Source organism: Gobius niger (assembly GCF_951799975.1).
Source record: "Gobius niger genome assembly, chromosome: 9".
In the NCBI taxonomy this organism is placed as follows: Eukaryota; Metazoa; Chordata; class Actinopteri; order Gobiiformes; family Gobiidae; genus Gobius; species Gobius niger.
The window spans coordinates 6996272-7014791 of NC_136860.1; the positions used below are offsets into that span (position 1 = coordinate 6996272).

The window sequence follows — 18520 nt, forward strand, 5'->3', positions numbered from 1 at the left end:
TACGCTTTACGTGCAAATGTGGGCGACGGGAGAAATGCTGGACCAAGGAACAGTGGCATTGAAACTAAAATGAACAAAATGCAACAAAAATCCAACAAAACATTACATGACTTTAAAAGATTTTCCGATTATTATTTTTTCAAAGTCAATTAAATTTAAAAAAAGTTGTTACTTTCAATGAACATAAAGCTTGAAGTTTGGAACAAATATTACAATATTTTAAAGTCATTCATTGTCTCACAACAAGTAGTTTTCATAGTAAAAACATACTATTTTTGAGTTGAAAGAACTTACCAGAGTAGCTGTGACTCATTACTTTCTGGATTTAATCGTTTTCAATTTATTTATTTCCTGTCAAGAAACTTGTTGAAATATGAAAGTTGCTCTTAAACAAGCAAGATATATGAAGTAACTCAAATCAAATGGAATTGTCCAAATATATAATTCAGATAACATTCAAATATAGAGTCATTTTAACCTTCGTTTGCAGTAAAACATTTGCTGTTGAATGATTTCAGGAGTTTATTTATAAAAGCAGCAATATATATTTATTATCCTATGGCACCGTCGCAATTTCTTTTTCCAAACTATAATGTTTTTTTTTTTTTAATAAATAAAAGTTCCTTGGTCCATAATTCCCAGCCTTTTTCAATCATTCCCCTTCTGCCTTGTTCCTTTGTCACCAAAAGTCTGCAATAAGTGTTCACGTCCGGAGAAAATGCAAAAGTCATTGTGGACAACAGAGGGGTTGTATTGAGAGGCAGCGAGAAGAGCCCTCAGAAGAACCGAGGGCCAAGTCAGACCGTGATGTGTGCGGGCAGAGCAGGCCGACTACAGTGCTGCGACCGTCATTTCACAAACCAAATCAGGAGTGGTTTTATAATGTTTGGATTTCAGTCCAGAACAAGGATCCCGCTGTACACTGCAAAACACTTTTATTTGACTTGAGTAATTTTCACAAGTTTACACAAGTTTTTACAAGCTAATATTCTCAAACATCGATCACTGCTGTTTTCACCTACCATATCTCGCCTTAAAGCAGTACTAAGTAACTTGTTTACTTTAATTAATCCTTTTCGTAGTGTTAATGGGATGACTGGGGGGTCTTTCATCTCCCCCTGGTGTCTCTGGCCAGAAAACCACAAGTCCAACTTGACTGCCACCGGACCGGAGCAATCAATACACACTAATGGAATCGCGAAGAAGATGCTAACAGGCTAACGGGCAAAGCTAACTGAGGGCTAGCGCCACTTAAAACTTTAAAGTATTTATAGCCAAGTTTGAGTGAAAAAAATGATCCCTATTGTGTAATTGGATGTACAATATCCCTCCTTTGTCTTTTCTGTCAGCGTAGTATTTACTTAACTAATAAGTAAAAAATATTGCAACTTGCTATGACACCTGCAGTTGCGCTTATGGCCTCTAGGGGCAAGAGTTACTTAGTACTGCTTTAAAACAATTCACCCTGTTCAAAGATGTTTTCGTCACGTTTGAACTTCATGAACTTTTCTGCTAACGGAAGAACAAACTTTAGAAAGTAGAAGTCATCTCGCATCTGCAATAGTTTTGCTTTGCAGTGTACAACCTGTTCTTTCCGATATTATTCAATGTTTTTGGATGCAGTGTTCGAACTGGTGACAGCAGCAGAATAGGCGGCCTTTGTGGAGTAAACGAGAGTTACTTATGTATCTGCGGTTCTATGAATCCAGGATGACCACCAGGGGCGGTGCAGAAAGCAATGAATGTTCCCTTTGCGCATGTGCAGTTCGAGTAGGAATACCAACAACGTCACAAACCGGTGACTCTCGGATGGCCAATCAGAGGCTACATAGCCCGATGACTTCCGAGGCTCTGTTCCTACAGACCCTACTCGTGTGAACGCAAGGATTCTGAGTGACAGAGAATCTCTGGCGGTCATCCGGGATTCGTAGAACCGTAGTTACATACGCAACTCTCGTTCTATTTCATCCCTCCTGACCGCCAGAGGCGGTGCTGAAAGCACTGAATGACGAATACCAGCCAAGTCACTAGGAAATCCAACCACACACCTCATGAAGCGGACTCAGAGGATCCCTGAAGAAGTACATCATCCAGAGACTGAGAAACCGCCACATTCACCCTATAGAACCTGGTGGCTCCCCAGCCCGTACGGCAGGCATCTGTTCTAACCACCTCCCTGTGGGACACAACGCCCATGTAGGCCTTGTTCCGCCATGGGACAAGAGCACACAGGCACCTCCACGACACGCGAAGCCTCCGACGCCTGTGTAGTTTGGGGTCTAAACGGAAACTGTTCAACCATCTCTGAAACGACCGCAGATTGAGAAACCCGAGAGGGACAATAGGGGACACTGAAGTCAGCATGCCCAGCAGTCGCAGAAACGTGACATAAGGCAACAACCTCCCTAATCTGAACCGACGGAGTAGTGAAAGCGTGTGAACACCCTCAGAGAGAGAGAGAGACCGAAGGGGAGCACTCTGAACTGCCAATGTCGCCCTTGATACGCAAACCGCAGCCTGTGCTGAGGCGAGATGGGGACATGAAAATAGGCGTCCTTGAGGTCTATGGAAGTGAACTATTCCCCCTCGTGGACTGACTGTATAACCAACATATGGAACGGAAGCGCTTTCATGAACCGGTTCAGTCCCCGCAGATCCAAGATGGGGCGAAATCCGCCTGTCTTTTTCGGAACAAGGAAGTAAGGAGAATTAAAACCCCTGGGTTGCCGCAGAGGATTCACTTCCTCGATGGCACCTTTGGCCAGGAGGACAGACAACTCCTGATCTAGCGCTTTTGCCGGGTCGCTGATGGTCATTGCGACCCGACGTGAAAGAGGAGGCCGGCGTCCGAACTGCAGCTTGCACCCCTGGGTCAAGGTTGCAACCACCAATTGGTCCAAGCCATGCGCAGCCCAGCAACTGAGCAGCTCGCTGGTGAAATATCCGGGTGCCAGCCGGAGACCCTCATCTCCTAGCCCCCTGGCCCCGTGGGAACCTGGGGGCGCGACGGGAACGATCAAACGGTTGTGCCTGCCCCGCTGGTGCACGGGCTGGCCCACAAAAATCCCCGTCCGACCTCTGCAGTGTCACAGGCTGGCGAGAACCGCCAATAACAGGATAAGCCCGAGGCGAAGCCCCTCTCTCAAATGATCGACCGAGACAGGCAGGACAGAGGTCAAGGCCGTCACTGACCTGGAGTGAGGCGCCACAGGAAACACAACAGTGCGAACCATCCATGGCAAAGTGGTGTCTCGTGAGGAAGGACAAAACACACGCTAAGTCATGAACCGGGCAAGGCGGCGCACACGCAGCCTACCCGGCGAAGGGAACATTCAGTGCTTTCAGCACCGCCTCTGGCGGTCACGAGGGATGAAATAGAACCTCTTTTCCACCTGGCAGCCAAAAGTTTCTGAATTTGCCGAAGTCAAACCACAAAGGTTTTGTCCAGTTTTCAAAATGTCCCCATCACATTGGCCAATAGGGAGACTTCTTTTGTTTGTTTTGTGCGAAGGAAGCTGCGTTGCCACTTGAACAATTTCAGCCACTTTGTCCTGTTGCGTCACCTCTAAGTGCTGAACGTTACATAGTTTGAAAGGTGTGAGGTTCTGCAGGGGCCGGTGGAAAAGAGGTCAAGATGAAGTGATCGTGCATAGGAGACGAGAGGTCAGAGAGTGCGAGCGGCGTGGGGGGTGTGGCTCATCGCGGGGCCCGTGGCGCCGCTGCTCCCGGCCGCTTGCGCGTGACGAAGATGAGGACCCGGCGGATGGCCATGAGGCGGTCTTTGAGGGAGGTCATGGCCAGGATGGTGAGCTGGGCGCGGTTCTCCAGTGGCAGCACGGCCAACAGCCACCAGCACCAGGGAGGACCGCTGGGACTGGCCTGGAGGGGGGGGGACACAAGACGCTCGGGTCAGATACTGTCAGGAACGTAAGCTTAGGACATGAACAGGAGAAGGAAATGTGCATCTACCTGCGGGTCGGGGTCCTTGGAGGGCAGCTGTCCGAAGTGGCTGAGGATCTGGCTCTTCATGTTGTCTCGGAGGGAGGTGAACCAGCTGTTGGCCTGATCGTACACTGCATCATGGAGCCTCAAGAGCTCCACCAGCTCCTCCCCTTCCATCTGCACAGAACACACTCGGGTTTAAGGGCGGAAGGTTTGGCCTACTTAAAACTTTAAACAACTTTCATCAGGAAACAAGGAAATGTCCTGAGCTACACAATAAGGTCTCTTTCTATCATGTTTCTCTTCAATCACTCTATCACCTGATTTTCCCTGTTTAATGTTTTTGGTGTAAACTCTTCTAAACTCATTCCTTGCTGTAACTATCCGAACTGTTCAGGCGAATCAATTCTACGCACATATCACATCTGTATACACAGCTTTGAGCGGTGTAAAAGTGAAGCAGAGAGGACCACTCCCAAAATAAATTGCTCTCATATAGATTCTAGTTCCGTCTTCCATCGCTCAATAAACATTTAGGGGAAGACAGGGCAACAAGGTTTGTTTTTGCTGTGTGTACAACGTACTCTGTGGTGGCAAAAATACATTTACTCAACAAAAGGTCAGGTTGCCAGATTTAATATTTAACCCTTTTGAGTTGTTTTTTTTTAAGTTCCTAGTCTGATCTCAACTTTCCAACCTCCCAAATGAGACAAAATTTGATTTTTTCCTATTTTCGTCAGTCAGAACTCATTTATTCATACATAAATCATTGAAAAGAAAAAAACTTGTTTTGTCACCCTTGTTAAACCGATTATTATTGTATTGCTAAAAGTAAATTTTTACGAATAAAAAGCCTTATTTTTAGAGTGAAAGTATAATGAAAGCAAAGTCTTAATACATTTTGTATATAAAACATGAAAAAACATCCCTTTCTAACTTTCGTCCAGTGAATAGTGGAGTCTATAGTCGACCCACACACACATCTGTGAAGGCCAGAAAGGAAAGGCGCTGGGCAATATGGTGATGTGATTGGAAAACATTTAAAAGCAAGCATGATTTTTTTATTTTCAGTCTGTATTTTTGGTTCCACTTTCATTGTCACACTTAAAGACTAAATCTAGTCTGTAGCGTGTGTGTCCTGGTCCTGTAACTGTGTGCGAGCTAAAAAGGGGAAAGTACCTTCTTGTCCTCCAGGTACTCGATCTGGGCGGTGTGGTATCCGTCCCTCTGCCCGTGGCTCAGGACCTTGAAGCGAGACACCCCGATGGTGTCCACCACAGAGCGGCCGTCGGGGAAGAACTTCACGTCTCGTACCTGAAAGCGTTGATACAAAGGGATCAAATCCAGAACTAGAGCGGAGTTTAGTACTCGTGTGTTTTGAGAGGTCCCTTCCTGACCTGGAGCATGCAGCCGTAGTCGGCGAAGCCTTTGAGGTCGTCGGCGATGCACATGCCGAACTGCTTGGTGCCCGTCTCCATGGAGCGGCGGATCATGAGGCGGTAGCGTGGCTCGAACACGTGCAGGGGGCAGGGGATGGTGGGAAAGGCCATGGTGCACACGAAGATTGGCACTTCCTGGTTCAAGCTGTGGCGAGCAGATCAAGGAAAAGGTCAGGACATAAAATCACAAAGGCCACAATGTCCTGGCTAATGTTTTAGTATCATTTGTCCCTCAAACCAATCATGACCCAACTGCTCTTTAAAGACATGTTAATAAGGACTTTTAAAACAGGAGAATACTGAGATTTCCCTTTTATTTTAAGCTAGCTTCAGTGCCTCAATAATATCTTTATCGTGACACTTTCCTGCCTCATATATCGAACTTCGAATGTCGTTACTGTGTGATAGTTTTTTGTTGGTCTGTAGGTAAACCAGTGAGTGTATTGACGTATTGCTGTGCGACTTACTTGGAGAGCTCGTTCATCTCCTCTTCGTGGATCTTCTTCCTGTCCGCCAGCTCGTCCCCGAGGTATCGCTGCAGCACCTCCTGCGTCAGCAGCGTCTTGTTGTAGCCGCGGCCGGCCAGATACTGCAGTCCAAAAAACACCGGAGAGATGAGTGAGTGAGAGTTTCCCTTTGACGAGAGAAAAGGCCCGAGAGCGCTTCGTACCTCAGACAGGTTCTCCTTGCACAGCGGGCAGTTGGAGTTATGGTCCAGGCAGCGCTCCAGACACTTGAGGCAGAAGGTGTGTCCGCAGGGAGTGGCCACCGGCTCGTAGAACAACCTGCAGACGGACGGGGAGGGGGATCATCAATACTGATACCGGAACAATACTTTTGTACCATATCTATACCAGTAGAACTTAAACTCCTTTTCCGATCCCTGGGGTGGTATGATTGATATCCTAACAGTCCCCACTCAAAGCCGTCACTGTGAGTGCACTCACCTCATGCAGAGAGAACACTCCAGGTCTCCACTGTCCAACAGCTCGGCTGGGACCACCCTGCCTCCACACAGAGACACCGGCTGGACACCACCGCCTTCTGTGGACACATCATTTACAGGTTTACAAAGGGACCACAGAAGGCTTCCCTCTCAGGGGTACAGGACAACACTGTACCTGGCTTGAGCAGCTTGGAGGGGGGGCTGAAGGCTCCGGAAGATCCCTCTCCATTGTGTTTCCTCTTAAGGCCACCAGGGGGTGCTGGGAGAGCAGCCAGCACACTGGCCAGACTCTTGGAGGTGCTGGCGCCTTCGGTGGGGTCTGATTTAGCAGAAATGATCCCATTGAGTCTGGAGTCCTCCACAGGAGCACTTTTACTCACACTCAAGTCGGAGTCCTGAGGGAGAGACCAGAAACTGATGTTAGTGAGAGGCAGCTCACACTGTGGCACTGGAGTCACCGGGACGCGCCGGTTGTCGGTTTGTGTACTTGTGACTTTTGGAAACTGGAATCTGTTTTACTTATTTCATATGCTATGCAAATAAAGTTGAATCACATGACCCGATCCACCAGCTGAGAACCCCTGCTCTAAGAAATATATTCACATTAGGACTGGGCAAAAAATCCTGTTGCGTTAAACATCCAGTTTGTAAGTCAAATTGAGTCATATTTTTAGTATAAATAATTTGGATGTTTAAAAATCTTGACTGCCCTTTAGTCTCTTTGTCTGCACATGCGCCCTGTGTATATTCCTCCTGTCTGTATCCGCTGCCGTCTCCCACAAAGGAAATGACCATATTTGGATTACAGCGTCATCTCGGTGGATACCAAACATGCCAATATTTGTAAATAAAAACTTCTCGTGTGAACGACGTTCTAAAGGAGTGCAGTGTCACCTGTACCTGTAGCTGTGTAGAGGAGGAGGAGGAGGGGCCCGGTGTGTGCGTGGGGGCCCTCAGCGAGCCCAGCAGAGCAGCAGGTTTGATGAGGCGCGTGGCCGGCCCGCCCTGGAGCGGGTGCAGGGGCGTGGGCATGTCCTCCCGCTCGAACACCGAGGAGAACAGGTCACTCAGCACCTGGAGGTTTAAGCACATGCACGTATGAGGACCAGCCGGTAACACGGGACAGTTCCTGCTTCGGAATCAGCATTTACCTTCTGTGCCTCCAGTTTGGCTTTGGTCCAGTCGGGCTTCAGGGCCACGCATAGCAAGTACTCCTGCAGAGCCTCGTCGGTGCGGGACGCCGCGGTCAGGGCGGTGGCCTTCAGGAAGTGGGCCTGGGGGGGGAGGAGGGCACAGTTACAAACGACTCAAATCAACAATAAATTAAGTTTACATAAGTTTACATTACTGCTGTAGAAACCAATAACCATACACCAGCGAATGGGGGAAATTGGGAGAAAATGTCGCAAAATGAAGGAAAAAAATTGTTAAAAAAAACAAAACAAAAAGAGGCAAAAAAGAAATAAGGAGTAAATTCAGGGGAAAATGTGGGGAAAATGTAAAAAAAATGGGAGGAAATAGATAAAAAATGAGCAAAAATTAGGTGAAAATATTTTTAAACATTGGGCAAAAAAATTAATTAAATTGGAAAAAGTGGGGGGGGAAATGTGATCTTTTTTTGGCAATACTTTTATTTTTCTGACACCAGTTTTACCTAAACCTTTTTTCCCCACACCAAGGCCTTCTAAGACAAGATACAAAAGTGGAAATAGCAACTGTTTCACTCGAGTGCTCCCTCCCCAGTAATATTCCAGAAGAAGTAAAAAGTACTGCGAGAGGTACCTTGGTCCAGTGAGGCGAGATCCTGCACAGGCTGCTGGCGTCCTGCACGGCCTGGCCGAAGCTCATCATGTCCATGTGCAGCTCTGCGCGCTGTAGCAGCAGGCGGCCAGTAGGGGGAGCTGCACACACACAGAGAGAGGATGAGGTCAGCGGACAGAAGAAGTAGGTCACAGTCATAACGTAACCTAGGTATGTAACCAGATGGATAGGTTTATGTCAATGGTTATTCAAGGGGGGCTGGTCGGACGGCGATGGGTGATTCACTCATTGCAAAACAGTTACACAGCATCTCTATGCAACTGGTAATATTATCAAACAGACCTGCTTAACCCATTTACCAGGAGCCCGAATGTGGAGCACAAACATATTAGGCAAGTCTGGATCTCCACTCTCTCAGCTTTTAGGGGGAAACTAACTCCTGCACAGGTTTATTATTTCACTTATTACACAAAGGCACCGTCAAAGCACTGCAAGGAATAACAATTGAGATAACCTTGAGTAGGATTTGGGAGAACATGCAAACTCCACACAGAAAGGCCCCGTCCGGGTGGGAATCGAACCCAGGACCTTCTAGCTGTGAAGCATGAGCGCTAACCGCTGAGCCACCGTGGCCGCCCACAGTCAATTTCAGCCGAAACTGCAGCTGAACGTGTTTTAGACCATCATTTTGGTATCCTCATTTCTCAGTGAACTTATGCAGGAAAAATTGTTGAGCAACGTTCCAATAAATTTAGATTTAAAGGGGGGGTATTATGCAAAAAATCGACTTTTTCAAGCTTTACATCATGTTCTTATGTCAACCCCGTCATTAAAAGCATGCCTGAAGTGTTCATTCACATTCACGTATTTTTGAGTAATCTGTAAAAACTCTGATGGCGGCCATTTTAGGGATAGGTTTGCCTGAGTCCTCCTAGGAACGCCCCCACCTCCTGGAGACGCCTCCAAGCTTTCGTCTCCAGCCGAGTAACCAACCACTGCTCCTCAGCAGAGCCCCCTCCCCACTGATGCCACAGACAGCGTGAAAGGGTCAGAGGTTCTTAAAGAGACAGAGGCCTATTTCAAGACATTCACTACAGCCATTTTGAGAGAGCCATTTTATACAAGGCAGTTATTCTAATTTACTGCAGTTACAGACCAACAGAAGGTTTTGTCATCATTGTAGTGTGATATAGACTGGTGCTATGTGACTGAAAAAAGCACAATACCCCCTCTTTAATACAAGTTAAATCGAATTTAAGGCCTATTAAATTGACTTTTATGCAACCAAGACAGTCCCACTGAGATTAAGAATCCAGGTACCCAGAGGAGGAAACCTACGCAGACACGAGGAGAACATGCAAACTCCACACAGAAAGGCCCCGTCCAGGTGGGAATCGAACCCAGGACCTTCTAGCAGTGAGGCACGAGCGCTAGGACGATACGATACGTACTGCAATTCAAGTGTATCGCGGTACAGTGTCCAGAACACAAGATATCGTGACCACGTGATAAATAAAGACTATGGCTGGACAAGCATGTACACATATTGTCACGTACTCGATATATTGCAGACATGATACTGTATATTGGGCACAGTCTTAGTCGGGAAATCAAGCCGTGGGACGCTGACACATTTTTGGCCAATAAACACCACAAAATTCCAATCTCAGTCAGATCGTTGGGAAGACCTCGGTGACTTGGTGATAAATTGTGTGGCTTTGTGCAACACTTCAGCTTTAGGTAATGCAATATTTGTGCGTTTGTAGATGTTGATCCAAACCTGGTCTAACCGGTTCAGCCCGATTCCATCATCGACCGTACAAAAACATAGCGCGCGTTCTGTTTTCAATCAGTAAAAACGTAATATATGAGGACAGAGGGCGGGTAATTGCCGGACTCTTCCTTATGTTGCATCATCGTTGGAGGGTCAGCGTCTGTCCTAGTTCAGCCAAATGGTTGGGATAACTCACTTGTGTAACGCGCCTAAATATGAGAAACTAATACACGGAAATGAAACGGCGAGCGACTTATAAAAGGGCACAACTCCATTCAAAGTGTCCCGGTTCTGTCCCAAAATGTGCAAAAGTGAGTCTTAGCTCAAGCTTTCCCTAATGGGCCCTCTTCATGACTCCATCACTTCCACCGGAGCGGTACTAGAAGCTCTTAGCCATTCATTTGTCTCTGGTTAGAAGTCGGAGGGCTGCGGAAAAACCCAAGTGTCGCTCTGAAAGGTTATCCCGATGAAACTTTCAAATTACTTTTAGAGTGTTTCCCTTATCATTCGCTTATTCAAAAACTAAAGATCCTAATCCCCCCTGAAAACATCTTTGTTACTAATATGTCACGAAATAAAACCATACAGTTACTGAAACGATCCATTATTCAGAGTTTGTCAATGAAAATATTGGGAACTTTGGTTATTTTTATGCATAAATTGTCTTATTTATTAAACAATTCATCAGTAATGTTTAGCAAAGGTTTCAATTTGACATCTCTAAATTCCCTTTTCTGATTCCCCCTATTCATCTCTTAGAACCTCGCCTTAAAGTTGTATAACTCGATGTGAGAACTGCTGGACCGAAGTGCTCAGAAGACAATGACTATTATGAATTCAAACTAGTCCGGGTCAGGGTTTGAGCTCATTTTGGTGGCTGCCTGTTCATGTCCCTAAAGTCTCGCAGCTCCTAAAGCGAGCCTTGTCACTGTGAAACTAGTTCATTGCTTACAGAAGAGCCATGTGTGTGGCCTACATGTTACCAAACAGTCAGAGGAGCCCTGTTATGAAACGCTGCGAAAAGAGGAGGAGCCTAACAGCCCAGTGTGAGTGAAGGAAGGAAGGAGGACTGCTGCCTGTGCGTTTGTTTTTATCATTAATCCAGAGGGTGCCCGGGCCTATTGTACGTGGCATAAAGAAGGTTGAGCGACGTCCATATGTTTAAAGATCACTTGATTAATGACGCGGCGAAAATGTGTCCAGAGAATAAGAGTGTGGGTTCAGGAGGTAAACCCTCTACTTAGTCCAATTGTTTTGGTATCAGGCTGCTACATTGGGACTACAGAGGGAAACAAACATCTATATTCTGGCATATTTACCAGGGCTGGGGCCAAACACTTTAATCACTGGGCCGATATGTAGCACGATACTTAGAGACCGCTCCGATATTTCTAATGAGTCATATATTTAAACAGCTGAAAGTGTCCACTACAAAGTGCTGTCTCACTGTTCCTGTGCCAGCTCAAATGGCCTACAAACACGGCCAGCAGCTTCAGTCGCACTGTGGACCCTGCCCATTGCAGTAATGATTCACTTCCACAGGCCAGAAAGTTTTTGTCCTAATTTTAGTCAAAGTTATATTTTCTGCAGACTCAAATGAGACTAATGAAATGTTGTTAATGAGACTTAAACTAAGTGAAAATAAGTTGAGAAAGGGACATTGTTGTTTGGCCTACGTTTTGGAGGAGGCGGGGCCTGTCCTCGTACGACCCCAGTGTGTGTATATGTGTGTGTGTATGTGTGTGTGTTATTTAAGCAGTGGTGCTGTGGGGCTCCTGGCCGCTTCCTCTTACAAGAGCACAGAGTACATAACAGAGAGAGAGCGTTGGAATGAGTGCGTGGGTCATCATTATGTATGTGTGCCGCTTAGGTAATGGTGGGGCAGGGCGTCATGTAACGCCTGACCTCACAGGAGGCGCTCCCTCTGCTGGACACACTTTCAAACTGCTTCACAAGAAGTAGGTCAGCGCCCAGACGGACGGTCCGAGCACATGTGACACTTTGGTCACACAGCCTGTAATTCATCAGTGTACCGGGTTTGAGCAAGCAGCAGCGCGTCACATCGAGGAGTTTTAATGACATTTCATGCACAAATACAATGTTCTCCATTTTTCTCCTTAAGATTTGCAACCAATTTGAATTTAATTGGTTAAATGAAAGGATTAGACACAGATTTTGAGCAAAAATGCACGCAAAACTGAAAGAGTTTATAGAAATGCTCCTGCATTTAAATGTTTTCACCGAAGTAAACAACATTTATAATAATCATATACATAACATGTTTGTAAAAGTCCAAACTACAGCAGCATTAATGCTTAATAAACTCTGAGAGGCATTTGCGATTCACTGATTCAAGATCAAAAGCTGCTGTGCTCAATTTCACCAGTTTCCAAACTGCGATAGACGGATGGAGTTGGATTTAAACTCGTTGCTCTCACAAAGTCTCATTCCGACATTTCAGCAGAAAAAAGGTTATTTCAATGAGAAACAGACACAGGACATGGCAACAACTCTACTGGGGAATTTAGGCTCCCACAGCTCACCCATCTATCAAAGAGCAGCCAAAGACAAACACACGACTAAACAACACACCGCAGCCTCTTCTGATATCGGCGCCGATGTCTGACAGTAGCCACATCCAGGCAAGTGGAGGTTTGCTTTGGTGGGGAGCGAGGGGAAGGGACGGGGGCCATTTCCAACACATTTTCAAAGCGGAAACCAAGCCCAGAAAAACTGAACAAGCCGAACAAGACTTAAGTCAAGAAACAGCAGGTTTTTACTTAAACAACGTCTCCACTGACGTTTACTCGAAAACTTAACAAGATACAAAACTTCCTCTGTCAGAAATCTACAGCCAAACTTTAAAATTGCTTTTTCGGCCTTAAAACCTGTCCAGGACCGCGCTCGACTTACCCAACTCCACAGCCTCGTTGTACTTGTCCAAGGCGTCCTTCAGGTTTCGCTCTCTCCACTGCTGTTCGCCTTCGATCCAGAGCCTCCGGGTGGCGCTCTCGGTGGCGAAGAGCTTGTCCACGAGGCCACTCAGGAGCACGTTGATCCTTCGCGGGCTCTTGCTGTTGGGGAGCTTGTGCTTGCACTGCGCACACTCCGCCGAGGCGGCCTCGTCCAGGCAGCGCTTGCAGAAGGTGTGGCCGCACTCCAGCGTGGCCGGCTCGTGGAGGAGGCACCTGCACAGGCGGCAGGAGAACAGGTCCAGCTCTTGGTCTTCCTCCGGGCAGTCTGGGGCGAGCGGGAGAACAATGGAGGTTTAGAGTGGCATCACAGCACACATGGCAAAAAGAGGAAAAGGAACCCAGAAAAGGTTTTTCAGTTAAAGGTGAATTATGCAACTTTTGAAGTAAAATAAAAAGTTCATATATTAGTGCATATTAGCCCTTTCAGTGACCCAGCAGCTGGATCAATGTTATTTCAGGTTTTTTTCTGGTAGGTTTTCAGAATGGTAAACAACTGATCCTGGAGCATCATAGGAGCCACCATGATGGAAAGCAAAGGTGCCAAGCTAACCACCCTTACAGCTGCCAGGTCACTGAAAGGTCAAACATGTACTGATAAGAAATTTAAGTTGCATAGTGCACCTTTAACCAAGCCTAAAACCACTTCCATTTCTTAAGTTTGTCTGGATACATTTCTGAAAATACTGTAAATATATGGTTATTGCAAAATTTAACACATTTATCACTATTTTTTGTCATAATCTGCTTCATTTTATCCTTTTCTTCCCACCCAGTAATAAAACAAGCTCTGACAAAAAAAAAACCTTAATGACCTACTTTTGGTGACCTCTAACCTAAAAGGAAAAAATAAAAAAAATAAAAATAAAAACGGAGTAGAGGGCCCCATAGAGAAAGGTAGGAAACACTGGCTTGATGAATCTTGTGCGAAGCCGTTATGAAGTAGTTGCTACTTCATCAAAATGGCAGGTCCGTTTGATAAGCTGATGGAACACATCAGCTGTACAGTATGTACACGCTGTCCTCTGTGTATTCCAAACGCTCTCAGCTGGACCACAAAAAATGGCACCTGACTAGGCCATTATTGCACAAACAACTCCAAATGAATAGGCTGACATGGCAATATTCGAAAGAGCCGGTCATTTCAAATTGAGGCGGTGGCCAATTCAGAATGACTATGGTAACCGTCAAAAGGACTTCAGGCCAGAGGATGAATATGTACTAGAATGTTCTCCATCTTGCAATAATGAGAATACGATACCAGTACTTTAATGATATTTGTTTTTTGATAGCGATCACTGAACAATAACTCATTGTAAAAACCCTAAAGCGACCCCTCACCTCCGCCGTCCTCCCCCGTGCCGCCGCTGCTCTGGCTCTGTATCGTCCAGGGAAGGCCCAGCTCCTTCTCCCGCAGGCTCTTGGCGATGGTCTCCACGAGCAGAGGCAGTTCCCGGGGCTGCAGCTTGCCGATGCCCGCCGCCGTGCAGTAGGACTCCAGCGCCTCGGAGATGCGGCCCGCCCTGGCCAGAGAGTCGGCCTTCCTCAGACACAGGCCCCGGTCCGGCTGCGGGAGGTCCTGGAGCTGGGAGCTGTAGATCTCCGCCGCCAGGCCGTAGTCTCCAGCCCGGTTCGCCTCCTCCGCCACCTTGGGAGGGAAAAATAATGTAGGTGCGGCCGACGACGTGACAATAACCAAAAGGGCTGTTTTAAAATGTAATAAGCCCATATCGTATTCAATCAATCCCACTCAGGCTCCTGAAGTAAAATGTCCATTTAGTATTCCAAAAATAAATACATAAGAGTTTAAACTAATAGCCAGCTGTGTGCTCGGAAATGACCATAGGCTGCAAACATTTTACACTAAAATAAACATGAGAACGCAGCACTTTAAACTTTTCAGTTTACAGAATTTTACATTATCTTCTAATTCAGATTGTGTGTTTCATGGTCATGAATTTATTTATATATTTTTACTTTAAGAGTCAATGAGACAAAAAGATGTAATAAGACCCGGCCAGAATATTACATATTGGCAAATAATCCAAAACACAAAAATGACAAATACAAAACAAAAAAAACGATTAAAAAAAATATCGCTAATTCGCAATAATATTGTTTCATAGTTTTCAAGATCGTCCGAAAAAAATATCGTAATTTTTCCTCATATCTTAAAAACTTTTTCATTGATTGCATGTTGTTTCGTTATTGGCTTATTACATATAAGATTTTTCCATTCATAACATAATAGTATCATTCATAATATTGAAAATGACAGAACTGTTGTTGGTAAATGACCGGTTCTGGTTCCTACTCACCTCCAGCATCTCTGGGCAGATCCCCGCCGCCCCTGGGTTAGACAGCGGGTGGACGAACACCTCGCCCTGGTGGTTCATGAGCCCAGTTTCCATCTTCTTATGGAATATGAAGTTGTATTAGAGTTTGCTTTTTTGGTTTATGTAAACTTGGGTCGTGTCTCTCCGCGCTGCTCGGATCCAGCCCCCATCGCCGATTGGAAGTAGGCCACTTCCAGTCACAGCACCGTGGTGAATAACGACAGGAGCCTGCCTGTCACGGAAGCTCCAGCCACACAAGCCTCCTCTTGTGTATTTCTAGTCAATGTAACCTATGTAAAACCTAAGGTTACACTCCAGTTTAAGCAGTTTAGCAGGTAGTATCTGTGCAATTCCTTCAGTTCTCACGAAGGAAAAAAGCGAAATGCCTATGCCTGCTCCAATCACTCCGCTGTTGTGTAATATTTATTCTAGAATTGATCTAGAATCTAATGCCACCTCTTTGGATAGTGTAGAAAATACCTAATAAAATAGCAAATATTCGAACACTAATTTATTCCACGAAAACGTCCGCTCGTGACAGTAACTCGGGCTTAGCTACTGTGTAAGGAGCTTAAATTGTCACTTAGTTTACCTTACTAACTTGTATAAAAAAGTAAAGGCTACAATGTGGCGTCAGGATGGATCCAGCGTCAAAAAGCGACGACAAACAGTAGAGGTTGAATGCTACAAGTCCAGGGAATGCCAGTGTTTACCCCGGGAGCCGCGGCACATCAGCACTTGTTTTTATATAAGCGCCGACAGAGCTAATGAGGCTAACCGCTGCCGCTAGCTGTACTCCGTCCAAACCGCTCGGCAAAGTCCTCACACAAAGTCCTTGGAAATGTCCCCAAAACCAACGAATAAGACTATCCGAGTCCAGGTGTCATGTTCTCATGTCGGAAACTGCAAAAATCCCGAAATGCAACTTCTCTCTGGGATGTCCATGTTTGGTCGTTAGCAGCTAGCGCTGAAGCTAAAGGTTGTTGCTTCTTCGAAGCCTCTCCTCATTCAGCGGAGCTCCCCGTGTCACGTGACGCACGAGACGCGCAGTGGTTGGTGCGTTATATGGCTCACTTATATAAGCCTCATGTTGTATAACCTTCACGAAAACAACAGTAGCCTAACCCGGCGGCTTCAGATCGGCTTTGGACCCGCTTCAGACCCGCTTCAGACCCGCTTCTGACCCGCCTCTGACCCGCTACAAAAACGCTGCAACCATGGCAAAGTTATGGCACATTCCTCCATGTAAACAAAAGCACGGGCAGTCCTGTACGACTTCCGGATTGATTCATATTTATGTAATGTTTTATATAAGCACGTATGAAGCCTGGTTTTGGACTTAATGTCACTTAACACCACCTATTTAACCTGCTTATTATTAATATTATTTTCATAAACATAACCTCCATCTATCTGTCTATAGTGAGAAAGAGTGATTATTTCTATATGTTGTACAAACATATAGGCTATATACAAATATATATATATATATATATATATACAGTGCCTCTCAAAAGTATTCATAAAATGATACATGATTCTGTTATTTTTCAAAAAAGAGAAAAGTGGGCTTGCATAAGTATTCATACAGCATGTGTTAATACTTTGTGGAACCCCTTTTGCTGCAATAACAGCAGCAAGTCTTTTGGGGTCTGACTCTACAAGATTTGCACACGTAGAGACTGACATTTGAGCCCATTCCTCTTTACAAAACAACTCAAGCTCTGTCAAATTAGAAGGAGAGCGTTTGTGAACAGCAGCTTTCAGGTTTTTACACAGATTTTCAATAGGATTTAGGTCAGGACTTTGACTGGGCCATTCTAACACATGAATATGTTTTTTTTGAAAACCATTCCATTGCAGATTTAGCTTTGTGCTCCGGGTCATTGTCCTGCTGGAAGGTGAATCTCCGGCCCAGCCTCAGTTCTCTTGCTGACTCCAGCAGGTTTTCCTCCAAAATGTCCCTGTATTTGGCTCCATCCATCTTCCCAACTATTCTTACAATCTCCCCAGTCCCCACAGAGGAAAAGCAGTCCCACAGTCCCCCCCCCCCCCATATTTGACACTGGGGATGGTGCACTCAGGACGATGAGCAGTGTTAGGTTTGCTCCATACATAACGTTTTGGGATTTCTTATGGCCTCCTTTCAATAATGGCCTTCTTCTTCCACTCGTCCATGAAGGCCAGATTTGTGTAGATACGACTTATAGTTGTCCCATGTACAGATTCCCCCAGCTCAGCGGCAGGACTTCACAGCTCCTCCAGAGTTATCTTGGGGCACTTGGTTGCATTTCTTACCAGTGTCCTCCTTGTTCTTGGGAAATCTTTGTATAACTTAATGCTGCTTTAAACTTCTCCACTGCTTTATCCCTGACCTCTCTGGTGCTCCTTGGCCTTCATGATGTTGTTTAGTGACCATTACACTCCGACCACAGCTGAGGCTCTCACAGAACAGCTGTAGTTATACTGAGAGTAGATTACACACAGGTGCCTCTATTTAATGGTTAGGTCAAGGTGTGAACATTCTGCCGTCATTAGGAATGTTATTAAGGCAATTTAATGCACTCAGAAAATGCTGTATGAATACTTATGCACGCCCCACTTTTCAGCCAGTTTCAGCTAATGATGTAGTCCCAGGGCAGGTCAAAGGAATACTAGTGCACATAAAACACACATAAAACACATGTGGAACAGTATAATGTGAGAAAGTGAAGCGGGCCGAGTCTTGTGACTGTGAAAGGAACAGTCACTGACAGCAATAGAACTCTGAGCTAACCCCAAAAGTGCTCAAGCGCAGAACAAAGGAGACGCCCGCTCAGTATGACCTGATGTGATATGCGACAAAGCACCTGTATATCCGTCAGCCTGGTTTCCATGGTTACCCCCAAAGCTCACACCGTATAGCGTCCGCTGGTGGAGACGGCACGTGTCGACTCTCTGAGTGGAAGAGACTCAGGGGAGTGTGAACGCATCACCGGAGTCTCCAACCTCTTCATACTTACACATACTTGTACTAGTATACCTAATGTAACCGGGGTGGTGTAGAGGGGTCAAATAGCTAACAGTTTTAACCTTAGCGGTTAACCCCAAAGGCACACAGGTAGGCCTAAGTAATACTGACACAGAAGCAGGTTCCATACTTTAAATGAAAGTTATTTTTTCTTGGTTTCAACTTTCAGATGTAGAAGTCCATTGGTCACAATCCGCAGACCCACACGCCCCAATAGTGGGCTTACAGGACAGCACCAGTGGGACATGGATAAACAACACGATGAACAAGCCGGCAGAGTCCTGCACTGGCCCACTGAGGCGCTCCCCAGGATCCTTGTGCCTCTCAGCGTTATAAAGCA

At 45.9% G+C, this 18520-nt stretch overlaps 1 protein-coding gene across 3 annotated transcripts; it reads right to left on the reverse strand.

Annotated features, from left to right (window-relative positions):
- Positions 1–3384: 3384 nt before the first annotated feature.
- lonrf2 (LON peptidase N-terminal domain and ring finger 2) lies at positions 3385–15491 on the reverse strand. 3 transcript variants are annotated; one of them, XM_079562889.1, is made up of 14 exons: positions 15153–15491; positions 14176–14482; positions 12776–13102; positions 8110–8228; positions 7479–7601; positions 7228–7401; positions 6503–6722; positions 6329–6425; positions 6052–6166; positions 5849–5970; positions 5340–5526; positions 5122–5256; positions 3970–4119; positions 3385–3879 (listed from the first exon to the last, which is right to left on the reverse strand). In XM_079562889.1, the coding sequence occupies exons 1-14, from the start codon at positions 15243–15245 to the stop codon at positions 3697–3699; spliced, it is 2352 nt and encodes a 783-aa protein (XP_079419015.1). In that variant the 5' UTR covers positions 15246–15491; the 3' UTR covers positions 3385–3696. The 3 variants fall into 3 exon arrangements, with proteins under 3 accessions (XP_079419015.1, XP_079419014.1, XP_079419013.1); XM_079562888.1 differs by having other exon boundaries at positions 6329–6422; positions 7222–7401; XM_079562887.1 differs by having other exon boundaries at positions 7222–7401.
- Between the last annotated feature and the right edge of the window lie 3029 nt (positions 15492–18520).

What these genes read in the sequence shown, in the direction of transcription:
- lonrf2 (XM_079562887.1), bottom strand. Translation starts at nt 15,245, where the DNA reads ATGGAAACTGGGCTCATGAACCACCAGGGCGAGGTGTTCGTCCACCCG. An exon ending in GAGATGAACGAGCTCTCCAA is followed by an intron (nt 5,527 to 5,848) that starts GTAAGTCGCACA and finishes TGCTCGCCACAG; the next exon opens with CTTGAACCAGGAAGTGCCAA. An exon ending in CCAAGGACCCCGACCCGCAG is followed by an intron (nt 3,880 to 3,969) that starts GTAGATGCACAT and finishes CCCCCCCTCCAG; the next exon opens with GCCAGTCCCAGCGGTCCTCC.